This window comes from Podarcis melisellensis (genome assembly GCF_964234715.1).
Source record: "Podarcis melisellensis genome assembly, chromosome: 4".
NCBI lineage: Eukaryota > Metazoa > Chordata > Lepidosauria > Squamata > Lacertidae > Podarcis > Podarcis melisellensis.
In genome coordinates this window covers 100,928,924-100,954,124 of record NC_138531.1, presented here as the reverse complement: position 1 = coordinate 100,954,124, position 25,201 = coordinate 100,928,924, and the positions used below count along the sequence as shown (strand labels likewise).

The window sequence follows — 25,201 nt, the reverse complement described above, 5'->3', positions numbered from 1 at the left end:
GATGTGCTGAGCTGTCACAAGACAGAGGGCACCAGGTAAGCCTCAGAATCTCCTGGGAAGTGATGCTGACACAAAACCCCACACGTTAACCAGCTAAAAGAATATAGGTTTCACGACGCCAACCCCCTCTCGCCACCCCTTATTTGCTTCCCCAGACCTAATGCTAATGTCCCACAACAAATGCAGCTGATCTGTAGAAAACACAGCCTGAATAAAAGAGACAAAGCACGTATTTTTGTAAACCAAGGAAATCTTTAACAAAAATTGTTTTAACGAAGAACCATCTCCTGGGGGGATCTTGCACCCCGTAATACACAACCTTAGCCAAGCTGGTACCCTCCAGATATTTAGGACTATGACTTCCACCAGCACCAGCCAGCTTAAGGGAGGCTGTCCCAGGACAATAAAGCTGCCCTGACCCAGGAAGAATTTTGTTTTTGTTTTTTTTGTTTTTTTTAATAATATTTATTAAAGTTTCAAAAAAGTTACAGAAATGAAAAAAGAAAAAAAAATACAAAATACAGAAAAATAAAAACAATTAAAAACAAATCGGTCTTTCCATGTCTTGTCTTTCATTTACTTGTTTCCCTGACCTCCTCACACCTCCCTTTTTTGTATTCTAGTTCAATTAGTTATTTCGGCAAATCCTTTCCATTTTTGCTTTTATCTTAATAAAAGAGAGCCAGTGTGGTGTAGTGGTTAAGAGCGGTAGTCACGTAGTCTGGGGAACCGGGTTCGCTTCCCCGCTCCTCCACATGCAGCTGCTGGGTGACCTTGGGCCAGTCACACTTCTCTGAAGTCTCTCAGCCCCACTCACCTCACAGAGTGATTGTTGTGGGGGAGGAAGGGAAAGGAGATTGTTAGCCGCTTTGAGACTCCTGAAGGGGAGTGAAAGGCGGGATATCAAATCCAAACTCTTCTTCTTCTTCTTCTTATCTTAATATATTGTAACTTTACATTCTCGCCTGTTAACAATCCATTTTTTACATACCCCTTTGTAACATTCCAACATCCTTCTAACATTCCTTAATTTTGCAGTGTTTCTGTAGATAGTCTTTAAATTTCTTCCAACTCTTCTACCGACTCTTCTCCCTGGTCTCAGATTCTGCCAGTCATTTCCGCCAGTTCCATGTACTCCATCACCTTCATCTGCCATTCTTCCCGGGTGGGTAGATCTTGTGTCTTCCAATACTTTGCAATAAGTATTCTTGCTGCTGTTGTGGCATACATAAAAAAGTTCTATCCTTCTTTAACACCGATTGGCCGACCATGCCCAGGAGAAAGGCCTCTGGTTTCTTCAGTAAGGTATATTTAAATACCTTTTTCATTTCATTCTAGATCATCTCCCAGAAAGCCTTAATCTTTGGGCATGCCCACCAAAGGTGAAAGAATGTACCTTCAGTTTCTTTACATTTCCAGCATTTATTATTGGGCACATGATATATTTTTGGACCCAGGAAGAATTTTGAAGGGAGACTCAAGCGTGAAGCCACTGGGCAGGAATTTGACATGCTGGAACTTGGCTTCAACAAATTCTGGTAATAGTTGGCTCGCCACACAAAGGGCTCACCCACACTTTCTCTTCACCCCTATTTTAATGGTCTTGCTCCCCAATTAATTCCCCCAGGTCCAAAGGCTTTTCTTGATGTTGCCTTGCAAAAATCTGATCTTACCCACTGAACTGAAGCTCAGTTAAGCAAAATCTCTCTTTGCATCTTTTGCGCATCTGATAAGATCCGATTCAGCAGGCAAGGTCGAATATTCGCAAGGAAATGAGAAAAGCTCTCAGAGCCTGGGAAATCAACTGAGACACGACAGGATCAAACCAAAGAGAAAAAGGGGATGAAATATACTCCCGAGTCGTGTAGTGATTTCATGCTCTTTGCTGCAGCTTGTAAACAGTGAATGAATTTCCCCAAAAAAACCTCTGGCTTTATATACATTATTTACGCAATGGGTCCCATGTGATTGGCTAGCTCTGCTTCCCTCCTGGAGCCTGATTGGGCTGCTCCTGCAGGCCAATCAGGTTGTTGCATTCTGGGATCCTACCTGCCTATTTTCCTAGGATCCAAGCTCAGTACATAACAGGGGATGAGTCCAAAGTTATTATCCCTCTTGTGGGGCTTGTTTTACTATTGCTTTTGCTTCGTCCACCTGGTGATTAATCAAGAGATTTGTCTCTCCTCTAAAGGAACAGTGATCCTGCCCATGTTTATGTGACCCGGGAAATCTTGCTGGAGGGGTGGGATCAGAATTCAGGAAATGGAGCCCTCCCATTTTGACCCATTCCTATAAAAACATCTGTGCCGTGTAGCATGGCCCAACTTTCCCAACATATTGGCTAAGAATCACCGGACCACAGGAGTACTCACTACCCATAAAAGATTTATTAAGTTTAGTTAATAACATCCATTTACCTGATTAACAAATTTAATGTAAGAAAGCTGGAGGCACACACACTGCATAATCTGTGCACAAAGTTGAAGTTATTGTAGAGCAATTTTGGGGGGTGGCTGCTCTCTCCCCCCCCAAAAAAAATTGGTGACTGTTTGGGGAACTTCTGGCCCCAGTGATTCTCCGTCTGCTGGCTTGTGGCATGGCAAAATCAGACTGTTTCTTGCAGTGCCACCTGTTCTGCCACGCAAGCTCCACCCCCAAAGCACAACAGAAATCAACGTGGGTTGAAGGCTTGGTTAGCTGCCAATAGCAGGAGCCCAACTCTAAGAATCATTTGCCTGTATTAAGTAACTCTTCACTGCCTTCCCATTCCTCTCAGTAAAAAGCCCTTGTGCCAGCTGGATGAATTACACAGCATCTCTCCTTGCCAAAGGATGTTGGCTTAAGAAAGGACACTGTGTTGTACATCTCAGATAACGGGGGCAGATTCTACAAGCATGACTTCCCTCTAGGCTGCTAAGGAAATGCCACCCTGAGTTCTACAGCAGATCCCAGCTGAGAATGAAACAAATCGCTCCTCTTTGGAGGAAAGGCAGATCAGGTCTCTGGCTCTCCTACAAGGTTCTCTTCTGGTGCCAGATCTATCACCACCTCTGGCACCCTCAGCTCCACCTGGAGTGGCCTCTCCTCAGCTTCCACCTCCAGCGGCCTCTCCTCAGCCTCCACCCCAGGCTGTCTCTCCTCCGCTTCCACCTGGGGCGGCCCTTCCTCAGCTTCCGCCTGCTGTCCCTCAGAGGGTTCCTGAGGCAACGGAGCGTCCTCTTCGGCAACGGCCCCATCCTGGTGCACAACAGCTTCCACCGGGGACCCCTGCCCAGAGCTGCCTGTATCGTTGTCGTAGCCCTGGAAGCTGCTGCGCACCTTCATGATGTACTTGTGGAGGACGCTGGCCCCATCCAAGGGGTTGGCCGCTGTGCCGTTGGTGGCCACGGTGTGGCGCAGATGTTTCATCTCCGAGTGGAGGCGCACCACGGACTTGTTCAGCTCCGTCAAGCGGTTCCCCAGATCTGCGGACATTGACAATAGAGAGAATTTTTTTAAAAGACTGGGAACCGTTTAGGCTGTATCTACAGAAACACTGTAAAGCATGGGTAGGCAAACTTAAGGCCCAGGGGCCGGATCCAGCCCAATCGCCTTCTCAGTCCAGCCCACTGACAGTCCAGGAATCAGTGTGTTTTTACATGAGTAGAATGTGTCCTTTTATTTAAAATGAATCTCTGTGTTATTTGTGGGGCATAATAATTCATTTATATATTTTTTTTCAAAATATAGTCTGGCCCCCCCGCAAGGTCCAAGGGAAGAATCATAAACATTCAGCTTTCTCAGGATGAATGCATGAGAAACTGTTGCCCAGGAATGCAGCTTCTGCAGAAGACAGGTGTTGAGTAGGGGGAAAGATGGACGAAGGACACAGCTCTCTATTGCAGCAGTTAGAACTGCTCCTGGAATCAGACTGACTGCAGCCTAGCTGGCTGCTTTATATGATACGAAGTACAGTGGTACCTCAGGTTAAGTACTTAATTCGTTCTGGAGGTCCGTACTTAACCTGAAACTGTTCTTAACCTGAAGCACCACTTTAGCTAATGGGGCCTCCTGCTGCTACCACGCCGCCTGAACCCGATTTCTGTTCTCATCCTGAAGCAAAGTTCTTAACCTGCATAACCTGAATTTTATTTCTAACTACGCAGACAGAAAAGAATATACATCCTCTCTCTGTGAAAGCAGAGAGGCAACTGGTACAAAGAAACAGGAAACCAGTAATATCAACATCCGTCTCCCGTGAGACTTCCAACAGTCTGGAATCTCTGGAATGTAAACAGTCTTGTGACTCCAAAGCACTGCACAGTGGCACAAACAGAAACCCAACATCCGGTTACAGAAGTGTGGCAGGGAGGGTGGTGGGCAAGCCCTTCTGGACATGGCACCCCATCAGGATCCCCCTTCCGAGGCAACACTGCTTACCTTTCCTGCGGCTCTCCTCAAACTCACGCCGGGCCGTGTCGATGTAGCGCTGCACCAGCGCCTTGAGCACTTGGTGCCGGTAGGCAGCGCGACCCTCCATACGCTGGCCGCCCTCATCCGTGGAGGGGTTAGACTGGGGGGGCAGAAGGGCAGAGTCAGGGGGTGACAGGGTTCCCAAACGAAACATAGTAGGAGGGGGTAACACCTCCCGGAAGCACCCTGGGGGGAGGCCTGCATCTGGAGGCTAGCAAGCAGGTGGCTGTGGCTGCAAAGCACTCTGCGCATGCTTCAGCGTGCCCAGAGAGGCATGGCCTCCGAAATAATTAGTCGAAAAGCAAACAGGTGCAAACAGATCCTTTATTACTGCGCTTTGCTTCACCTAGGTCGAGCTAAGATTATAATACTTCAGAATTTTTGGGAGTTCTACCCCCTTTTTTGAATTTTGGTCATTTAAGGTTTATTTTTCTATTTCTTTCTGCGGAAACTGAATGGTTCAGTGAAACGAGGTTTGTAGCCGGCATCCCGTTAAGCCTTTGTTCAATTTTAGGTTTTTCTAATTGTTTCCTTAAACTTTATGATTTTTATTATTTAGTTTATTTCCATAAGATAATATTTCTAGTTGATTACTTCTCGTTTCAGGGATTTTCACAGTATTTCATTTGTTTTGTGCAATTATTTGAAAAGCAGAAGACGGCAGGACATTATGGCACCAGGAGCGCACAGGCTTTTTTGTACAGCACGGAAGCAATTTGGCCTATAAACTATTTTTTAATTGATGCGACAGTCTTTCATAAATGTCACCGAATGGAGCACAAGGGGCACTGGAACTGAAGCCGCAGGTTCCCGGCCCCAGCCTCCCCACTGCCTCCCCCTCCCTCTGTCCCTCCTCACAGGTAGCAGCAGCTGCCCTGCCAAAAGCACTTCTGATGTGCTAGCTAGATGGTCTTTTCCCTCCCCACTCCCAGGACAATTCCAAAGGTTGAGGAAGGGAGCGCGACATCCCACTGCAAGCAGAGTCCCCGGTGCAAGGAACACCCCCTTGAAACAGCCCCAAAGGGAACTCACAATGGTTGAGATGGAGGGGTATTTCTGCTGGCGCTTTGGTTTGTAACAGCACAGGAAGCGGAAGAGGCCCCTGGGAGAAGACGGGGGAAGAAAGAGGTGAGCCGAGAGGCTGGTGAACAAGGCTGACTGTAATGTTTATTACGGATAGGTAGCCGTGTTGGTCTGCCATAGTCAAAACAAAACAAAAATTCCTTCCTGTAGCACCTTAAAGACCAACTAAGTTAGTTCTTGGTATGAGCTTTCGTGTGCATGCACACTGTGTATCTGAAGAAGTGTGCATGCACACGAAAGCTCATACCAAGAACTAACTTAGTTGGTCTTTAAGGTGCTACAGGAAGGATTTTTTTTTTGTAATGTTTATTATTATTATTACTAAATTAACAAAATTTACATGCTGATTACTTGACAAAAAACCTCAAGTGTTTTGCAAAGGACAAACGTCTGCTTCTGTCTTGCCTAGAAAGCAAGTGTTCCTATTTTCTAGGGACAGTCCCGGATTTACAGAAGCCGTCCTGGTTTCTGACCTGATTTTGGAATGTCCCACTTTTCCTTAGGATGTCTTGATTTTCATTGGAGAAATGTTGGAGTGTATGGAGTCGCGTGACCACCCTGAGCCAAGGAGATCAGTAACTATACAACCTTTAGAAGACACCTGAAGGCAGCTCTGTATAGGGAAGTTTTTTTTATGTTTAATGATGTTTTTATATAAGTTGGGAGCCCCACAGAGCAGCTGGGGCAACCCTGTCAGCTGGGCAGGTATAAATGTTGTTGTTGCTGCTGCTGCTGCTGTTGCTGTTGTTGTTGTTAAATAGGATGTCCCTATTTTCATTGGAGAAATGTGGGGGGGGGGTATGCAAGTCTGAGTGGTTTTCTACTTCATCCACACCCTTCTAGACAGAGGTCTGAGCACTTTCCGCTTCCTCCTCTCCTTTCCAAGGGAAAATATGCACATGCTTAGCGAAAGATTGGAACCAATGGCAATCTGGGGACTAAATTGCTGCTTGCTCTGATTGAGCACTAAGTGGCGTTTCCCCCCCCCCCCCCCACCGGGGAAAGCAGTGGGAACAAGAGGAAGTGTGGATAAGCCCTCAAGTATTGCTTAATAATATTTCGAAGCATGGATTGGAAACAAATTTAACATGTAAACAGAAATAAAGTCAGCAGTCTTAAAACAATTGCACACAACAGAAGTTCATTTTAAAATAACACAACTAAACCACTGTGCCTCTTGGGCTTGCTGATCGGCAGGCTGGCTGTTCAAACCCCCACAACGGGGTGAGCTCCTATTGCTCTGCCTCAGCACATCAAAGTGCAAGTAGATAAATAGGTACCACTCCGGCAGGAAGGTAAACGGCGCTTCTGTGCGCTGCTCTGGTTCACCAGAAGCGGCTTAGCCGGCAAATGCAGAATAATAATAATAATAATAATAATAATAATAATAATAATAATAATTTATTTACACCCCACCCATCTGTCTGGGTTTCCCCAGCCACTCTGGAAGGCTTTCAACAGAATATTAAAATACAATAGTCTATTAAACATTAAAAGCTTCCCTAAACAGGGCTGCCTTCAGATGTCTTCTAAAATTCTGGTAGTTGTTGTTCTCTTTGACATCTGGTGGGAGGGCGTTCCACAGGGCTGGCGCCACCACCGAGAAGGCCCTCTGCATGGTTCCCTGTGACTTGGCTTCTCACAGCGAGGGAACCGCCAGAAGGCCCTCGGAGCTGGACCTCAGTGTCCGGGCAGAACGATGGGGCATTGTGCTTGTAAAAGCAACAGTTCTGCAGAGAGGGGGCATGTATGGAGCATGCTAGTCCATAAAGTAAGCTAGTCCTCTGCTGCCGAGGGCTAAGTTTAACCCAGAACTACCAGAGTCTCCCCACCTCAAGGGTCTCAGGAGCAGCCTGACAAATTACCTGATGGCATAGAAGATGGACTTTGGTGACGGGATGATGTTGAAGGGCACTGGCAGCGTCAAGCCTTCTCTGAAGAAAGACAAGTAGAGCTTGGAGCGGGCAAACTTCCACTCCACGTCGGCATCGTTCTGAAGAGCACAGGAGAGAAGAGGCGGCAAGGAAGACTCCGGTAAATACGAGGGGTGGTCTGCCCCACGGAGGACCTTAAGGTCCATATATAGCAACACCCTAGAGGTCCCGGGCCCTAAATAAGTCAGATTAGCCTCAACCAGAGCCAGGGCCTTTTCAGCCCTGGCCCCAACTTGGTGGAACGCTCTGTCTCATGAGACCAGGGCCCTGCAGGATCTGATTTCTTTCCGCAGGGCCTGTAAGACAGAGTTGTTCCGCCTGGCCTTTGGCTTGGAATCAACTTGATCCCCTTCCCCTCTTTCTTTTTTCCTTTCTCCTTCTGTGATGGAACTCCTATTTGGGGACTTCCCTGGCTTTTTTCTGGCCCATGTAGGACCAGTCTGGATAGTTGGCCTTGGTGAAGATTTGACGTTTTCATCCCCAAAAAAGTTTTTGATTTGAGTTTCTGCTGAGATGAGGCTGCATTTTAATGTTGTATTTTAATCTTGATTTAAGTTGTATTTTAATCAATTGTTTTTATACCTGGTGTCAGCTGCCCTGAGCCCGGTCTTGGCTGGGGAAGGCGGGGCATAAATTATTATTATTATTATTATTATTATTATTATTATTATTTGTTTATCTATCTATCTATCTATCTATCCATCATCTATAGCATCTTTGCCCTGCTCTTCGGTCCAAAAAGATCATTAAGAAAGGAAAACAAGCCCCCAGTCCTTGCCTGCAGGCTTACAGAGGAACACAGGCAAGTTGTCAGACAATTGGTCCATCTGTCTCAGGATTATTAACAGTGCCAGGCAATGGCTCTCCAGGGTTTCAGATGGGGGGGGGGCATTACTAGCCCTGCCTGGAGCTGCCATTGGAGACTGAACCTTTTGCACGCAAGCAGGTTTGCTACCTCTGAGCTGTGGGTCTTCCCTGAAGCCACAGGAACGCAAGGATCTACTTCATTCTGAGCCAGTCCTTTGAGTCCATCAACTCAGGGTTTCCCAAACTTGGGTCTCCAGCTGTTTTTGGACTACAACTCACATCATCCCTAGCTAGCGGGACCAGATGTGAACAGTGGTCCAAAAACAGCTGGAGACCCAAGTCTGGGAAACCCTGAGCTAGCTTAATGACTGGCAGCAACTCTCCAGAGGGGGTGTGGTGGGTGGGTGTCTTGCCTAGTCCTAGTTGGAGATTGAGCCTGCGACTCTCTGTGTGCAGAGCAATTGCTGTACCATTTTGCAATCCAGAAACACGGAATGGACAGCAAAGACCAACAGCAGCTGTGTCTCCCGGGAGTAGCAGCATTGTCTGGAGATCAGCAGTACAAGGGGGAGGCCCCAGGGAATCTGACTGAAATATACTCAGAGTCACAAAGTGATTTCATGCTCTTTATTCAGCTCATAGTGGTGAGGAGGAATGAATGAAAGTCCCCTCAAAGTATCTGCTTTAGATACATTATTTACACAATGGGCTGCACATGATTGGCTAATTCTGGAATTCTACTGTAAGCCAATCAGGTTGTGGATTTACTTCTATCTGGAGCATGATTGGGTGGTTCCTGCTAACCAATCATACTGCTGCATTGCTCTAGGACCAATCAGACTGCTGCATTCTGAATCCTATTGTTCTAGGACCAATCAGACTGCTGCCTTTTGGATCCTATTGTTCTAGGACCAATCAGACTGTTGCAGTTTGGATCCTATTCAATTCAGTACATAACACTGACCAATAGCAATTGAGAGCCATTGTGCACCAACCAGAAACATGGTGGATACAGTGCACTGAGGTGCCTCTGTTGGCTACAAGTAGGGATGTGTCAGAGGAGCCCGTTGAAAATGCAAATGGGAGTGGAAACCCCACACAATGGAATGGAAACCACCACACAAGGAAACACAAGTGGACATTTGCTCTTTTTTCTTCTTCCAGTCTATCTACAGCAGACACAGGCAAGCTCAGCCCTCCAGATGTTTTGGACTACAACTCCCATCATCCCTAGCTAACAGGACCAGTGGTCAGGGATGATGGGAGTTGTAGTCCCAAAACATCTGGAGGGCCGAGTTTGCCTATGCCTGATCTGCTGTATTGTTTTTGATGTTTCCTTTCCACTTGGAATTAATTACCTAAGTCCAGGCCACAGCAGACAGCAAGAGGAAGCTGAATTGTAGTGGAATGGAAACAGCCCTGAATTGTGATGAACCCAGCACAAGACTGAAGTTGCTGCCTCCTCCCATCTCTAGCTGCAAGTCCCTGGAGAATGTTGAGCAGTCTTTCTCAACCTGTGGGTCCCCAGATGTTGTTGAACTACAACTCCCATCACCCCTACTTAGCAAGGCCAGAGCTCAGGGTTGATGGGAGTTGTAGTCCAACATCTGGGGACCCACAGGTTGAGAACCGCTGGTGTAGAGTATGGATCTGGATCTGGAAATCCATCTCTCTGTTCCACACTTCCCAAACCCTGGTCCAAATACAGTAGACGTAAGATGCCATGCAAAGGATAAGGCGGGTCCCTCTTACTCGCTTCCTGGTTCAGCACTCACCTCGATTTTCTGGAAGGACCTTGTAATCATGGCAATGAGCATATTGAGGAGGACAACCACCATGACGATGGTGAAGACCCCATACAGCACCCTCCCCACCAGCTGAGCTACGAAGAAATTGGGCATGTCCACCACATCGTGTTTCTCCATCCCAAGCATGGTCCAGAAGAGGAACTGAAATGTCTCGTTGAAGCTGCAGGGGAGAAGGGATAGCAAGCTGAAACAGCTGGGGGTTTCGAGTCAGGGTACCCTCTCCCACCAGGCTTCAACATTCATCCTGATCTGCTTGCACAAAGCTTATGCAGAGGTTAGATTATATCCAGTCTTCATTGACCTTCCATTTTGATTTGCTTGTGGGGCAGTTATAGGACAAAAGCATCCTGATACATGTGGGGTATTTACATGTCTTCCTCAGTGCTGGATTTAAGTGTAAGCTAAACAAGCTCTAGCTTAGGGCCCCACTCTCCTGGGGGCCCCCCAAAAAATTAAAGGAGAAAAAACTGGATGTACATTTGCAAAATATAAGATAAAAAACAAATAAAATAAAACCTACATACAGCAACAGTGTTTTGTGTTGCGTAGGCTCCTATGATGTAAACAATGGGCCCACCTGCTAGCCTACTTCCTAAAATATCACTGATTTGCTTATTTCTATACAGTATATAGGGTGCCTACATTCTGCTATTTATCATTATTAGTACTTTGCATCATATCTTTACACCTATTATTATTTCATGCTATAGCAAGTTTCTAGAGACTAGATTATGAGTCTTGGTAAATTGTGTTTCTAAAGGAACTTTTGTTGTTGCCAAATGCGAATGTGTTCGCATTATTAAGTTTGTTATGAATAAAAAATCATTTTAAGTTAGAGCTTAATAATTATTTCACTATTAATATACTTCTTAATTGGTTTTCAGTTCAACAATTACTTTGATAAAATACATATTTTGTTATGTGCAAGTGGCTTTAGATACCTACTGGGTTCATAAACTACCATATAGCATATATTCAACACAAAAAACAGCAACATTTTGTTGTTGACGAAGGACAGCTGGACATAGAAAGGGCCCCATTACCTCCAGTAGCTTAGGGCCTCAACAAACCTAAATCCGGCCCTTGTCTTCCTGCTACTGCAATTAAAGCTACTGCTTTCGCTGAGACACCTGTACTACAGGGGTTGGACTAGATGACCCTTGTGTCATCTATAATTCCATTATTTCCCTGCCTCTTTCCAATCTGTAAAAAGCCACTTTCTTTCTTTTTTAAGTGGACAACAGAGCCCCTCAATTCATTCTAATTGTGCGCACCTGAAGTTCCAGCACACCTTTGAATCCCTCTCGTGAAATACTGACAGTCTGGTGGTGCCCACAGGCTACTCACAGCTTTTGCCATTTGAGCAGGTGGTGACACTGGATTTTGGGTTTTCTCCTGAGACCCAAACAGCTGAATTGCATTCAGCCTTATTTTTTATACTATGCTGATTTTTTGTAAGCTGATTTCTTACTTTTGTAGAATATAAATTATGTAAATAACAATAAATGGGTATCTTGGACCGCTCCTGAGGCAGCCAAAGAGCTGCTACCTGACGACTGCTTCCTGCTATAGACGCAAAGAGTCTGAGTGCCAAGATCAGGTCTAGGTAACCATCTTCAGCTCAAGAGCTTCTTTCCCCCGTGGGGATCCTTCTCAGGGGCTGCATTCCTGTGGTGGGCAGAGCTGGAGGCAAATGTGGGTGGAACAATGGGTTTTGCTCCTATCTTTGTTTGTGGGGGCCATATACATAGATGGGGTTCCTGGGTGGTCTCCCCTTTTGAGTACTGACCAGGTTCAGAACCTGCTTGGCAAGGAGGTCAAAACACTGGAGTTTGGTCCAGCGCCCTGGACAATATCCTAGCTGTCCAATCTCATCCTTTTTAGCCACCCGATGCCACCAAGCCAGCTGCCGTACCTCCCCAGCTTCTCAGAGTCTTGGTAGTGGACGTAGACGTTGTTCATCCCACACAGGAAGGCAGTCAAGATGATCACCATGATGAACATGAACCTGGAGAGAAGAAGAAGCACAAGGAAGCCAAAAAGCTAAAGAAAAGCAGGTCCTCTGTTGTTATAAGAATTCCTTTTTGGGGGGGATTTGAGGTGAGTGGGGCTGAGAGACTTCAGAGAAGTGTGACTGGCCCAAGGTCACCCAGCAGCTGCATGTGGAGGAGCGGAGACGTGAACCCGGTTCCCCAGATTACGAGACTACCACTCTTAACCACTACACCACACTGGCTCTCATTTGAAGGTGCCAAATTCGAAGGTGCCAAACATAAAATAAACGTTCATGAATGTACAAGGCAAACACATACCTAAGTATATAAACCATATGTCTGATATAGTACCAAAGAGCAATCCTGAAACCATTTTGACTCTTCCAAAGGAGGGAGAAAATGGGGAAAGCCTTCCCTTTGTCTTTTTGCTTACAAATCCTGTCTTAAGGTCGTGTATTTGTGCATGAATAGGGTGAGCCTATGACTTGGGACTCAGGAACTGAAGTATTTACCATCACAAAAGAATGGCCAGGCTGCCCAGGTTAAATCAGTGACCATTAACAGATATCCTGGCAAACAGGATTTCTGCTGTAGACCCTCCTCCTCCTGTGATGTATGTATGATATTTTTGGGGGTGGTCTTCAGCAACAGGGTGGGCAGTTTCAAAAGTCTACATAAGGGCTTGTGCACCATTGTTCTAGGTTCCTCCTCCCTCCTGCGTGTGGTGAGTGGGGACCCCGTTGCAACAGTTAATAAAGATCAGGCTCACTAGCCACTTTGCTTCTCAAATTAAAGCTCTGGTTTTCCCAGTAGTGATGTATGGAAGTGAGAGCTGGACCATAAAGAAGGCTGATCGCCGAATAATTGATGCTTTTGAATTATGGTGCTGAAGGAGACTCTTGAGAGTCCAATGGACTGAAGAAGATCAAACCTCTCCATTCTGAAGGAAATCAGCCCTGAGTGCTCACTGGAAGGACAGGACAGATCCTTAAGCTGAGGCTCCAAGACCTTGGCCACCTCATGAGAAGAGAAGACTCCCTGGAAAAGACCCTGATGTTGGGAAAGATGGAGGGCGCAAGGAGAAGGGGACGACAGAGGACGAGATGGTGGGACAGTGTTCTCAAAGCTACCAATATGAGTTTGACCAAACTGCAGGAGGCAGTGGAAGACAGGAGGGCCTGGCGTGCTCTGGTCCGGGGGGTCACGAAGAGTCGGACACGACTAAATGACTAAACAACAACAACCACGGGCTCTTGGATACCCCATAAGGGAAAAGGAGCAGGGTTTTCCCTATAACAGGTATTCTTGTTCTCAATTAGATTTCTTTACAAATACAACATTAAAACCAGCAAAACCAAGTCAAGAGGCCAGGGCAGCACCCCCACACACACACCTGATCATGTCATCGATCATCTTGCCAATGGAGATCTGCAGGGTCCCCAAGGTTTCGTGGGCGGGCAAGATGTAAGCCATACGGGTGAAGCTCAGCATGCTGGTCACGGCAAAGAGCACCTCGGCCATGAACTGGGGGTCTTCGGTGTGCCACTCCTGACGGTCTGGGTCACAAAAGGGAGGGGGATGAGTGCCAGGTGACCTCTGTGTCAAGTGGCGCACGCCTTTTGCAAGTCAGCTTCCCTGCTCCATTGTCTCCGTGGGCCAAAGGTTTCTGTCGGCCACAGCCCTTCCTTGTACGTTCCTGTACCACTGTCTGAAGCCTTTTCCTTTACCTTCTAAAGCAGGGCTCAGCAAACTTACCGCGCCTCAGGCCGGTGTCTTCAGCACCGATCACGCGGTGGGCCAGAGGGCAGGGGAGCGCGTGCACGTACGCACATGCAGTTTCCGGCACACTTCCGGGTCGGAGGAGCACCGGAAATAGCTTGTGCGCATGTGCACAGGCCTCCTCCAACGCGGATGTGCACCGGAAATAACTCTTGTGCATGCGCACCAGCTATTTCCGGTGCTCCTCCGACCCAGAAGTGGGCAGCCGTGCAGCACAGCGCCACTAAGAGGAGGCGACAGCAGCGGGTGGTGGGGGTCGCCACAGGCCAGATAAATGAGTCCCTCGGGCCTTATCCGGCCCACAGGCCTTAGTTTGGGGACCCCTGTTCTAAAGGCTGCCTTCCCCGAATCTCATCGGCCCCTGCCAGAGTGGCCATATTTTTCTTGGGCTGATGGGAGATGCAGTCCAAAATGTCTGGAGGGCAGCAGGGGGGGCAAGGCTGGGCGAAGGTCAGTGGGGAACTGGATCGTGTTTAATCATGAGACAGCAATTCCCAGTTTGTATCATCCTCTCCCAAAGGAAAAACAAACAAATCTTTCCCAGTTGCACGGCAATATTATTTAATGGAGAATTTTAAAAATGGCTGGAATTTCACGTCTCTCACATTTGTGATAAGCAAGAACTGAATTTAAGATGCAAAGAGAATGAAGAATTTTAGGAATCTTAGAAGAAACTGGCTGCGGGATCAGGCCAAAGGCCCATCTAGTCCAGCATCCTGTTCTGACAGTGGCCAATCAGATTCCAAAAAGGGAACCACCTGGGTCTCCAAGCCCTGGGACTTCACACAGTGGAAGTGAAACATAGCCATTGTGGTTAATTGAAACTCACATGATCTCATGCAATCTAATGTCAAAGGGAAATGTGAATTTTACTTCCTCTATGTTGAACTTTCAAACAGGTGTACCAATGGAGCCAGTAAAAGGTCAAAAGGTAAAGGACGCCTGGACGGCTAAGTCCAGTCAAAGGCAACTATGGGGTTGTGGCGCTCATCTCGCTTTCAGGCCGAGGGAGCCGGCATTTGTCCACAGACAGCTTTCCGGGTCATGTGGCCAGCAGGACTAAACCACTTCTTCTTCTTCTTTGTGTATATAATTTTTATTAAACTTTCTGCTTTACAATTTAAAGAACTCATTTTTACATCCTTAAGATATCAATGACGACTTCTTCTCTTTCATGGTTCATTTTACATATCACAAATCCCTGCATAATTTACAAAAACTATACCATTCAGTATTCCATTATTGCACCCATCAAAACTGATTTACACTGCTGAATTTATCTTAATGCTTCCAGCGTTTTCAGCTGTACACCATTATTTCCCATATATTCAATAAACGTTTCCCAATCTTCTCTAGAGTAGAGAAGATTAGAGAAGATGACTAAACCGCTTCTGATGCAATGGGACTCCGTGACGGAAGCCAGAGCTCACGGAATCGCAACACAGAAGAAGGAACGAGGTCCCAGCTTGTGGGAGGTGCTCACCCGCTTTTGTGTAGTAACGGCATTCTGCAGACTCCTTGTTATCCAGACAGAAAACACGGCCCTGGAAGAATATCAGGAGCCTGAGGACAAAGGAGGCCAAGTACATGCTGAGCATGACGATGTCCAGGAAGTTCCACCAGTCCAACAGGTAGCTGCGGAAGCCCTCGATCCAAACCTCTTTGCACTCAAACCAGAAGAAACCTGGAGGAGGAAAGCACAGGGGATCAAAACCCACCACTGGCCACAGCTGGAGGAGGGGCAACCTGGGCTGGTCATTGCCATGGCCCAGGGCTCTGGGTCCCCATCCTTGGGGGAAGAGGCCATGGGTTCAGGGGACATATTGGGCTGCGAGGAGGAGTGTGTGCCCTGGGAGCTAGTCTGTTGACATCTCGGGCTCCTCAGAAGTTCCAGCACCAGGTGGTCTGTGATGCCAGCCCCTCCCTGGCCTGAAGAGGAGACCATAGTGGAGACCCAGCCTCAACAGCTCCTAAAATAGGCTGTGTCTTTTTCAGAGGCTTTGCCCATAAGGGATGGCTGCTCAGAGGAAGCTGCAGTCCTCTTTGAGGCTCCACCTGGGTTGTCCAGCTACTGAAGCAACATTCAAGCCTGCCTTGTCCAACTTCCAGCCTAGGCTCCCCTGAAAACTATCCAGTGGGCAACCTACCTGGGGGAGGAAAGCACAGGGGATCAAAACCCACCATTGGCCACAGCTGGAGGAGGGGCAACCTGGGCTGGTCCTTGCCATGGCCCAGGGCTCTGGATCCCCATCCTTGGGGGAAGAGACCATGGGTTCAGGGGACACCTTGGGCAGCGAGGAGGAGCGCCACCGCCGGTCTGTCCTGGGCCACACAGACCTGCCACCCATATCATGTGCAGTGAAGTCTCCCAGAAGTCCTGGTTCCGCCCCGAAAAGGTCTCGTTGTTGTACTCCAACACCAGCGACTCTGCCAGCAGGAAGACCAGGAACCAGACATACGAGGCTGAATGCAGAAGGAATTTGATCACTGGGATCTTCAGCATTTTGGCAGGCTGATGAGAGAAGTGGCACACAGCATGTTAGGAGAGGGCATGCGCCCCATAGATGCACATCAGCCTGCCTTAACCTGCTGCCTTCCAGGTGTTTCGGACTATAACACCCACTAGCCCCAACCAGCTATGGTGATGTGCAAGTCTGGCATGGATAATGTCACAAAGGCCATTTCCGTTCCATCAAAAATATTAAGAAATCTGCATTTCGGGGGAAAACCAGAAGCATCTTTACTTGGCATTATAGGTGAGGATATTAATAGGATGTAAAATTGTTCTTATATGCAACAACAGTAGCAAGAGTATTGTTAGCCCAGAAATGGAAGCAAGAAGAAATACCAACGAAATAAGAATGGCAGACGAAATTAGTGGACTATGCAGAATTAGATAAAATGCCAGGAAGGATTCGAAACCTGCGGGACCAGAGATTTACAGGAGATTGGAAGAAATACACGAACTATTTGAAGAGCAACTGTAATCAACAAATTATGGTAGTAGGACTACAAGAAGTTTTGTAAGGGGAAATATATGAAATATTGCAAAGAAGAGAAAGAAGAGGGACATTAGTTATGAGATTTAAATGTAATAGTGAAAATAAGAAGTGTATATTAAGAGATAAGATTGGAAAATTTTCAGATTTGGTTGATGGAAGTCAAAAAAAATTGGATAAGATATAAAAGTATGTTTAATGACTGTTGAAAATGATATGTTAAAAAACTAATAAAAATATGTTTTTTTAAAAAAGAAATCTGCATAAATAGCAATTAACTACAATAGTCTTTCAAGAGTTAAACAATACAGACTGCAAAAAAAAAGCATGCTGGAAGAAGTATTCCGTAGATACCCGGAGATCAACAAGGAGGACCCCAAAGGTGCCTACGGGCTGAAGAGGCCAAGACCACGTTGGCTGGGAAGAGGGCGGTGCGTTATGCCTGGACACAAACCACCCACCTTGGATCTGGGGGCCACGTAGTAGAGGAGGCACAGGAACGGCATCCCCATGAAGATGGAGCTGGAGATGAAGACCTTCCAGAGATTGGTGCTGCCCCGCCAGCTCTGCAGGCTCCCACACCAGATGGACGACAGAACTTGCTGGCAGATGGGGTGGGCGACAAACTGGGGGGTAAATAAGGTGGAAAGGTCTCTCCTGGATCAAAGCAAAGGTTTGGCACCCTGTGCAGGAGAACAGCCCACACACACTGCCTTAAATCCGGCACTTTGTGGCTTAGGGCACTCGTATTTATGGGACCGCCTCTCCTGGTCTGCCCTGCAGAGGACCTTAAGGTCTATGAATAATCATAGTTTAGAGGTCCCGGGCCCTAAGGAAGTCAGACTATCCTCCACCAGGGACAGGGCCTTTTCAGTGATGGCTCCAACCTAGTGGAATGCTCTGTCCCAGGAGACTAGGGCCCAGCAGGATTTAACTTCCTTCTGCAGGGCCTGTAGGACAGAGCTATTCTGCCTGGCTTTCAATCTGAATTTAGCCTGATCTTTTATTCCCCTTCCTTCCCTCCCCTTTTTATGAAGATTCCCTGCTCTGAGGCCCCACAGCTAATTCTCCCCTGGTCTCCTCGCTGGCCCAAGTAGGACCAATTCAGCCAGCTAGCCCTGGTGATCATCTAATGTTTATTAGATGGATTTCCCCCCTAAATTGATATTTGAATTCTGAATTTATTATTCACGTTTTATACTGTATTTTATGCTGGTCTTTTGTTGCATCAATGAAGTGTTTTAAATCTGTTGTTAGCCGCCGTGAGCCTGGTTTTCTGAACGGGGAAGGGCGGGATATAAATAAAAAGCCCACCTGCTTCTGGTTGTAGTTGACAGCCAGGCGAAGTCTCGCCAAGTTGGGGATCCCCTCCTCGAAGGCCTGGTCATTGAAGTCCTCCTCTTCCTCGTCATTCGAGGAATCCGCCACGTCATTCAAGATGGCCGTCACCTCGCTCTGGTTGCGACACATTCCCAGCAGCTCAAAGGCAAACTCCTGGCACAGCTGCTCCAGGGCCAGGTACTCGGGCTGGACGGGGGGACAAGGACAAGGCAGGGTCAAGGAAGGAAGGGTCTGGCTCCGACTCGGAAGGGCAGCACAAGGGACCACCCCAATTCTGAAGAGAACGGCTTTTCTGTGTGCAGAATCTGAATTGCCCAGATGCACAGTGTGGTCTACATGGACTCCCCACCCCAACTCCTCCCTCTAAAAAGAGTTAGGCTTGTGATGTGAATATTGTGGAATTAAAATGCAACGTCGATGTCAGGGCTGAGGAACAACCGGTGGCCTTCCAGTTGTTGCTGGACTCCCAGCCCGCATGGCCAATGTTCAGAGATGATGGGAATTGTGGTCCACCAGTACCTGGAGGGCCGTAGATGTTCCCCACCTTGACTTACATGCTTGATGTGGCAAGAGACCGACCTTGAATTCGGGCTCCTTCTTGGAGAGGCGCTTGAGCTCTCGGCTGAGCTTGAAGGCCGTCAACATGGCGTCTTCGCTGGCGATGGAGAGGTGCGCCCGGCTGGCGATGCCCTTGTAAGTGTTGATGCGAGAAAGCGAGAACTTGAGCAGGTCAAACTTGCGGCCGTTGGAGCACTCCAGGCAGGAGCACGAGACCTTGTGCGGCCCCGGGATGGCGTGGCCTTTCTTCATCAGCATGTCCACGATTTCGTAGAGGTCCTTCTCGCAAGCCAAGGTGAGGGGCGTCACGCCCGGGGCAAAGCGGGAGTTGTCGATGGAGTTGTCAAACAAGGCCGAGGAGAAGGACTTGATGTCCATCTTGCGGCCTTTCTCCTGGTCCAGGCGGTCCAGCAGCAGCTTGACCACGGTGGGCTGGTTGGTATCCACGGCAACCAGCAAGGCCTCGTGGATCTGACGGAAGTCAAACTTGACAATGCGCAGCAGCGTCTTGGTGATCTCCTCGCCGCCCGTGCGGATGGCCAGGTTGAGAGCCTCTCGCCACGCCCGGTCCTCGGCCTCATCCAGCTGCCTCAGGATCCCGTCGCTCACCTGCAGCAGCTGCTGGACCTTAATCAGCTGCCCATCTTGGATGGCGTTGAGGAGGCCTTCCGGGAACTTCAACTTCTTGTTCACGATTTCTTTCCAATCGGGTTGCTAAGGGGGTGGATGGAAAGACAACAAGGGTCATTCTCAAAGCTGTGGGCTGTTGTTTGGGTTTTCTAAAACGGACTTGAGAAATGCAAGATGTTTCTGCCCTTGGGGAATCTAGGCTTGCAAGGTGATAGAAGCATCTGCACTGCAGTCTGCAAAAGGGTTTTGAGAGCAATGAAGAACATTGACGCCTCTTGCAGGGATTGGCTGAGCTGCCCTAAGGGCAGGAGGGCAAGGCAGGATTCCACCGGGTACCACTGGAAAGGAGCAGGTCTGGAAGCAGAGGGGCTGAGGGATGAATTAAGCAGAATCCTGTTACCACTCCATTTGTGCTGCTTGTGTGGCTCTGCTGATTTGGAGCGCCAGTAGCTGCCTGCAGAAGCACTTTGCTTGTTTTGCCATTGCCATCCCTGTTCTCTTCCAATTCTCCCTGGGCAAAGCAACTCTTTATTATTTACTGGTTAGATTCCCGTCACACTCCTCCTACCTATTGGTTTCAAAACAGTTTGCAGCAGTTTCCTCGAATGCAACCTACAAATTCCCCAGGGGAGATGGCAGGCAAAGGGAGTGGGGTGCTTGCTAACAACTACTCAGAAAAGCTACAGCTGCAAAGCTGAATTGACTGTGGCACCTCCCTTCCTATGCAGATTGGCCTGAGGGGCGCCTGAGGGTGGAGCAGAGCAAGGGAGAAAGCTGCCTCTATATCAGGGTTTGCATTGCTTCAAGCCCTTTCACACCCAGAGAGTATCCAGCAGCACCCACTGGCCTGTTTCATTAGCAATACAGTGGTACCTCGCAAGATGAAATTAATTCGTTCTGCGAGTTTTTTCATCTTGCGAACTTTTCATCTTACGAATTTTTCGTCTTGCGAAGCACGGATACCCTGGGTATTAACGGTTTTAAGAAAAAGGAAACAAACTCGCAAGACATTTTCGTCTTGCCAAGCAAGCCCATAGGGAAACTCGTCTTGCGAAGCAACTCAAAAAACGAAAAACTCTTTCGTCTTGCGGGTTTTTCGTCTTACGAGGCATTCGTCTTGCGAGGTGCCACTGTACATTCTTCATGAAACAGATAAAGGTTTAAAAAAGCCTTCCAGAAGTTTCTGCAATGTGTGGGAGTGGCACTCCAGGCTTAATTGGTGTCAGGAAGGAAGATGAGTTTGCAATTTTGAGGGGGCAAGAGGAGAGCACACATTCTAAAGAGCTTGTAAATATTAGTACAGTGGACGCTCGGGTTGCGAATGTGATCCGTGCGGGATGCACGTTCGCAACCTGCAGCATTTGCAACCCGCAGCAGCACGTCTGCGCACACACAAGTTGTAATTCGGGGCTTCTGCACATGCACAAAGCACGATTTAGCGCTTCTGTGCGTGTGCGACCCCCGGAACCCAGAAGTAGCCCGTTCCGGTACTTCCAGGTTTTGGCGGGTCCGAAAAAACGCAACCTGAAGCATCTGTAACCCGAGGTATGACTGTAGCTTAAATGCTTGTATACTCAAATGCTTGCATAACGTAATTTCTTAACAGTGCATTTGAGTGTGACTACAGTTCTTGTCGTCTGCCACCAGGGAAGCTGTGCTATGCACTTTGGGAAGTGGTTATAGTCAGTAACCTCTACAGTATTATGTTCAGGCGTCAATACTCATGTTCTGGGGCAGCAACATTGCACACGTGCATGGAGGAATTTAGGCAGAGCATCCCAAGTCCCACCAAATGGTCACTTTCAGCTTTGACTTTTTATTTTTTAAAAATAGTATTGAAGCACTGACGGGCTGCAAAAGGGACACCTGAAAGGTGGTGGAGACTAGGAGCAGAGACAAAGGGGGGGGAGCAGGAAGCTGTCAGGTATGGTAGCTAAAAAAAATGAGGCTGCAGGACCCCGTGACTCTCACTCAGAACCTAAAGACAGAAGGAGCCTTTGGCTGACGCAGGAGGTAGGCAGGAAGCTGCCTCCTCTTTTATTGAAAGTCTCCAGCAAATAAATTTATAAACAATTCCATGTATTACCACCAACTGAAGACTGCAGCAGCAGCAGCAGCAGCAGCCCACCTCCCTTCTGGCTGGTTCCTTTTCCACCCTGCACCCTGGAGAGGGCTGAGACCTTTCCCTGCTGGGGCAAAATGTAAGCTTGCCTCTCAGCAGTTCAGAAAATCTAGCAGAGATTTAATTTTATCACATGTGGTGGGATTGTAGCGAAATTAAAAAATTCTGGGAAATGATATACAATGAACTGAAGAAAATGTTCCAATTAACATTTGTAAAAAAAACCCTGAAGTATTTTTGTTAGGGATTGTAGGAAAAGACCTGCCAAGGAAAGTGAAGAACATATTCATGTATGTGACAACGGCAGCAAGAGTCTTAATAGCAGAAGGATGGGAGAATGAAGAAATCCCGACCAAAGAACTGTGGCAAGGGAAATTGATGGACTATGTGGAACTGGCGAAATTGACGCACAAACTCCATGATAAGGACAACTGTGACTTTAAAGAAGAATAGGAACCTTTTACAAAGTACTTAAAGAAACAACAAAATGAACTGGACTCCTTGGCAGGTTTTGAATAAACAAAAACAAATTTATTATTGGTAACATATAGACAGATCATTTAAAGATCTTTACAATTTTATAATATGCAGAGAATAACATGTGCTGAAAAACCAGAGAGAGGAGCTGAGGGAAGTCTGGGAAGGGGTGGGAGGGTGTTATTTTCTTGGGGAGGGGGGAGGGAAAAACAGGGAAGGTGAGGATGATCTGTCTTTGATAAATTGTTATGCTGAAATTCTTAATGAATTTTTTTTTAAAAAAAAAGGTAGGAAAGAAAATCTAGCGGAGGAGAAGCAGCCGACAGTAGAGAAAGTCACCCAAACTAAAAGGGCATATCTATCATCTATCTATCTATCTATCTATCTATCTATCTATCTATCTATCTATCATCTATCTATCTGTCTATCACATCGTGGAGCCCCGCTCTGCACTCACCGTGATTCCATCGAACTCCAGTGCCATCTTGCCCAGGGCAGAAGTGCCAGCTCCTTACAGGTGTGTCTGGCAAGGGATGCTCCAGGTCCTTCCCCTTCCAGCAGAACGAAACCGGGGAAGGCCTGGCCGAAAAGGTGTCCTGCTTCTTCTCCAGGCTTTCCTCTCCAGCCCTCTGCCTGTGCGGATCTCTTGTTTTTCCCTGGCAGGGGCAGGAGCAGGCAGGAGCGCAGCGGGGCCCACCTGCCAACCCCCCAGGGGGCTGGGTTGCCACATGAACGCCATGGGCAGCCTCCAGCAAGGCCTCACCCTGCTCCCCCAGGAGCCTGGGCTGTTTGTCACCGCAGCTGGTTGCTGCTCTCAGCTCCCTCCTCCCTCCCTGCCTCTCTCCCTTTGCACATCTGCCTTGCTAGCCCCCAGCCCCTTCCTTCTCTCAGACCCACATGGAAGGCAATTGGGGTGGCAGAAAGGGGGGCGGCTGGGAAATGGAGCCTTGAACGGATGGCGCAATTCTCTCCTTTTGTGATTTCCTTTCCAGGTAGTTCACCGGCTGGGCTCTCTTTTGGAACTTGGTGTATTGCACTGTCAGAAACTCTGCGCTCCGTAGCTCAAACTATGAGGATCTCCAGAGGAATGGTCCTCCCACATCAGTTAAAAGCTCTTTTTAATGTTGGTCTGGTCTAGTAGGCAGCAAATTGTTGGCAACATACTCCTAAAATCCCCGCTCAGCAGTTTCATGGGGGATAACATTGAACCCTAAGGAACCCCACAGTGAAGGATCCATGGGGCCAAGCATCACCCTCCGGAAATGACTCTCCAAGTAGGACCAGAAGCCCCGCAAAGCGATGCCACCCACCCTTAACTCAGACAGCTGCTCCAGAAGGATGCCATGGTCGTTGGCATCAAGAGCCACTGAGAGGTCGAGGACATATTTCTCTTGCCTCTCTCCCTCTTTAATTCTTTATTAGTTTTAAAAACAAAACAAAGACTTATAAGACTTCTGTTTATTTGGTTCTATGTTTTCAAGAGTATCCATCAAGAGTGCCTATTTTGTGACTTTCAGAGATTTGTAAGATTTCTCTTTATTTGGTTTTGCAGAGAGTGCATATTTCATACCGTTCAGTGTTCTGTATAGATTATATAAAGAGTGTATATTGATATTGCATTGTTGTACTTGGTCATCGTGTTGCCTTGGATATTACTGCTAATTGTTTGCAACACAGGGGTTTAATTGTGTAGTTACTAATTCTAACACAACTTCAAATCCCCCCATTGTGCTTCCTAAGTTTCATTTTACAGCTGCACACTTAACTTTCTCTCTCCTAAATTATTCTGTTATGTTAATTCTGTAGTTAATTCATGCAGAAATCAATCCAGGCTTGCCAAAGAATTTATGTTGTTACAACTTTCTTTAAAATATTCTCTGCAAATATTCCAGTCTTTATTAAATAGTTGATCTGTATGGTCTCGGAATCTTGCTAGTTCTTCATATTCTAACATTTTATTTTGCCAATCACATTTTGAGGGAGTAGAATCTCCTTTCCGTACCTTAGCATACACAGTGTTACTTTTCTAGAAAAAGAGGTGCCAGAACTCACAATGAACACCTCCCTCATTCTTTTAGGATCGCAGTGGCAGCGCCCTTCTGGGAAGAGATGGGACTTGCCTTTATGAACTCATGGGAAGATGAAACAGCCATTTTCCAATTTAGGAGACTTCTTATGTGGATGCTGGAAGCAGTGAGATATTCTCTGGACCAAAATAAGAAGACACTACAGGACTTAAACCTCTTCTTGTAGTACAAGAATAGGTGGACTCTGGCTTTTGTAGAAATATATTATTATTATTATTATTATTATTATTATTATTATTATTATTATTATTATTATTATTATTATTTACTTAGACCCCGCCCATCTGGGCCACTCTGGGCGGCTTCCAACAGGAGATTAAAAATACATTAAAACTTCAGTCATAAAAAAACTTCCCTAAACAGGGCTGTCTTCAGATATCTTCTAAAAGTCTGGTAGTTGTTTTTCTCTTTGACATCTGATGGGAGGGCGTTCCACAGGGCAGGTGCCACTACCAAGGAGGCCCTCTGCCTGGTTCCCTGTAACCTCACTTCTCACAATGAGGGAACCGCTTGAAGGCCCTCAGAGCTGGACCTCAGTGTCCGGGCTGAACGATGGGGGTGGAGACGCTCCTTCAGGTCTACCGGGCCGAGGCCATTTAGGGCTTGAAAGGTCAGACCAATACTTTGAACTGTGATCAGAAATGACCCGGGAGCCAATGTCGTTTCTAAGGGAAAGGAAGACCTGGAACCAGAGCCAGTCAAGGGGATTTTGCAGCTTAAGGCAAAGCAGGTGGTGTTGCCACCCCACAGCTGTTCCCCCCACCCGACCCCCGCAGTGGGGGAGAGAAAAGGAGGCCAGAGAAGAGGAGGGAGCAGGAAATAAATGCAGAATGCAGCCTCTTTGGGGTCTGGATATGCCGTCCTTCCCAACCGTCTCCCAGCCTGCCACATATAAGGTCACTGCTTATATGGTGTAGTGGTTAAGAGCGGTAGTCACGTAATCTGGGGAAACGGGTTCGAGTCTCCGCTCCTCCACATGCAGCTGCTGGGTGACCTTGGGCCAGTCACACTTCTCTGAAGTCTCTCCTCAGCCCCACTCACCTCACAGGGTGTTTGTTGTGGGGGAGGAAGGGAAAGGAGAATGTTAGCCGCTTTGAGACTCCTTTGGGTAGTGATAACGCGGGATATCA

At 47.4% G+C, this 25,201-nt stretch overlaps 1 protein-coding gene across 2 annotated transcripts; it reads right to left on the bottom strand.

Annotated features, from left to right (window-relative positions):
* Positions 1–2,385: 2,385 nt before the first annotated feature.
* Positions 2,386–23,440, bottom strand: LOC309369067 (short transient receptor potential channel 2-like). Of its 2 annotated transcripts, XM_081909658.1 has the most exons (13): positions 22,442–23,440; positions 18,777–19,469; positions 18,171–18,383; positions 17,318–17,482; positions 16,195–16,369; positions 15,341–15,541; positions 13,472–13,634; positions 12,000–12,092; positions 10,052–10,244; positions 7,401–7,528; positions 5,485–5,554; positions 4,420–4,552; positions 2,386–3,464 (listed from the first exon to the last, which is right to left on the bottom strand). In XM_081909658.1, exons 1-13 carry the CDS (start codon positions 22,466–22,468, stop codon positions 2,995–2,997), a joined length of 2,724 nt encoding a protein of 907 aa, XP_081765784.1. In that variant the 5' UTR covers positions 22,469–23,440; the 3' UTR covers positions 2,386–2,994. The 2 variants fall into 2 exon arrangements, with proteins under 2 accessions (XP_081765784.1, XP_081765785.1); XM_081909659.1 differs by lacking the exon at positions 17,318–17,482.
* Positions 23,441–25,201: the final 1,761 nt, after the last annotated feature.

Coding starts and splice junctions, on each gene's coding strand:
- LOC309369067 (XM_081909658.1), bottom strand. CDS start 22,468: ATGGCACTGGAGTTCGATGGAATCACG. Junction 18,384..18,776: donor AGAAGGAGCCCGAATTCAAG/GTCGGTCTCTTG, acceptor CCCCCCGTCCAG/CCCGAGTACCTGGCCCTGGA. Junction 4,553..5,484: donor ACCCCTCCATCTCAACCATT/GTGAGTTCCCTT, acceptor CTGCCCCCCCAG/TCTAACCCCTCCACGGATGA.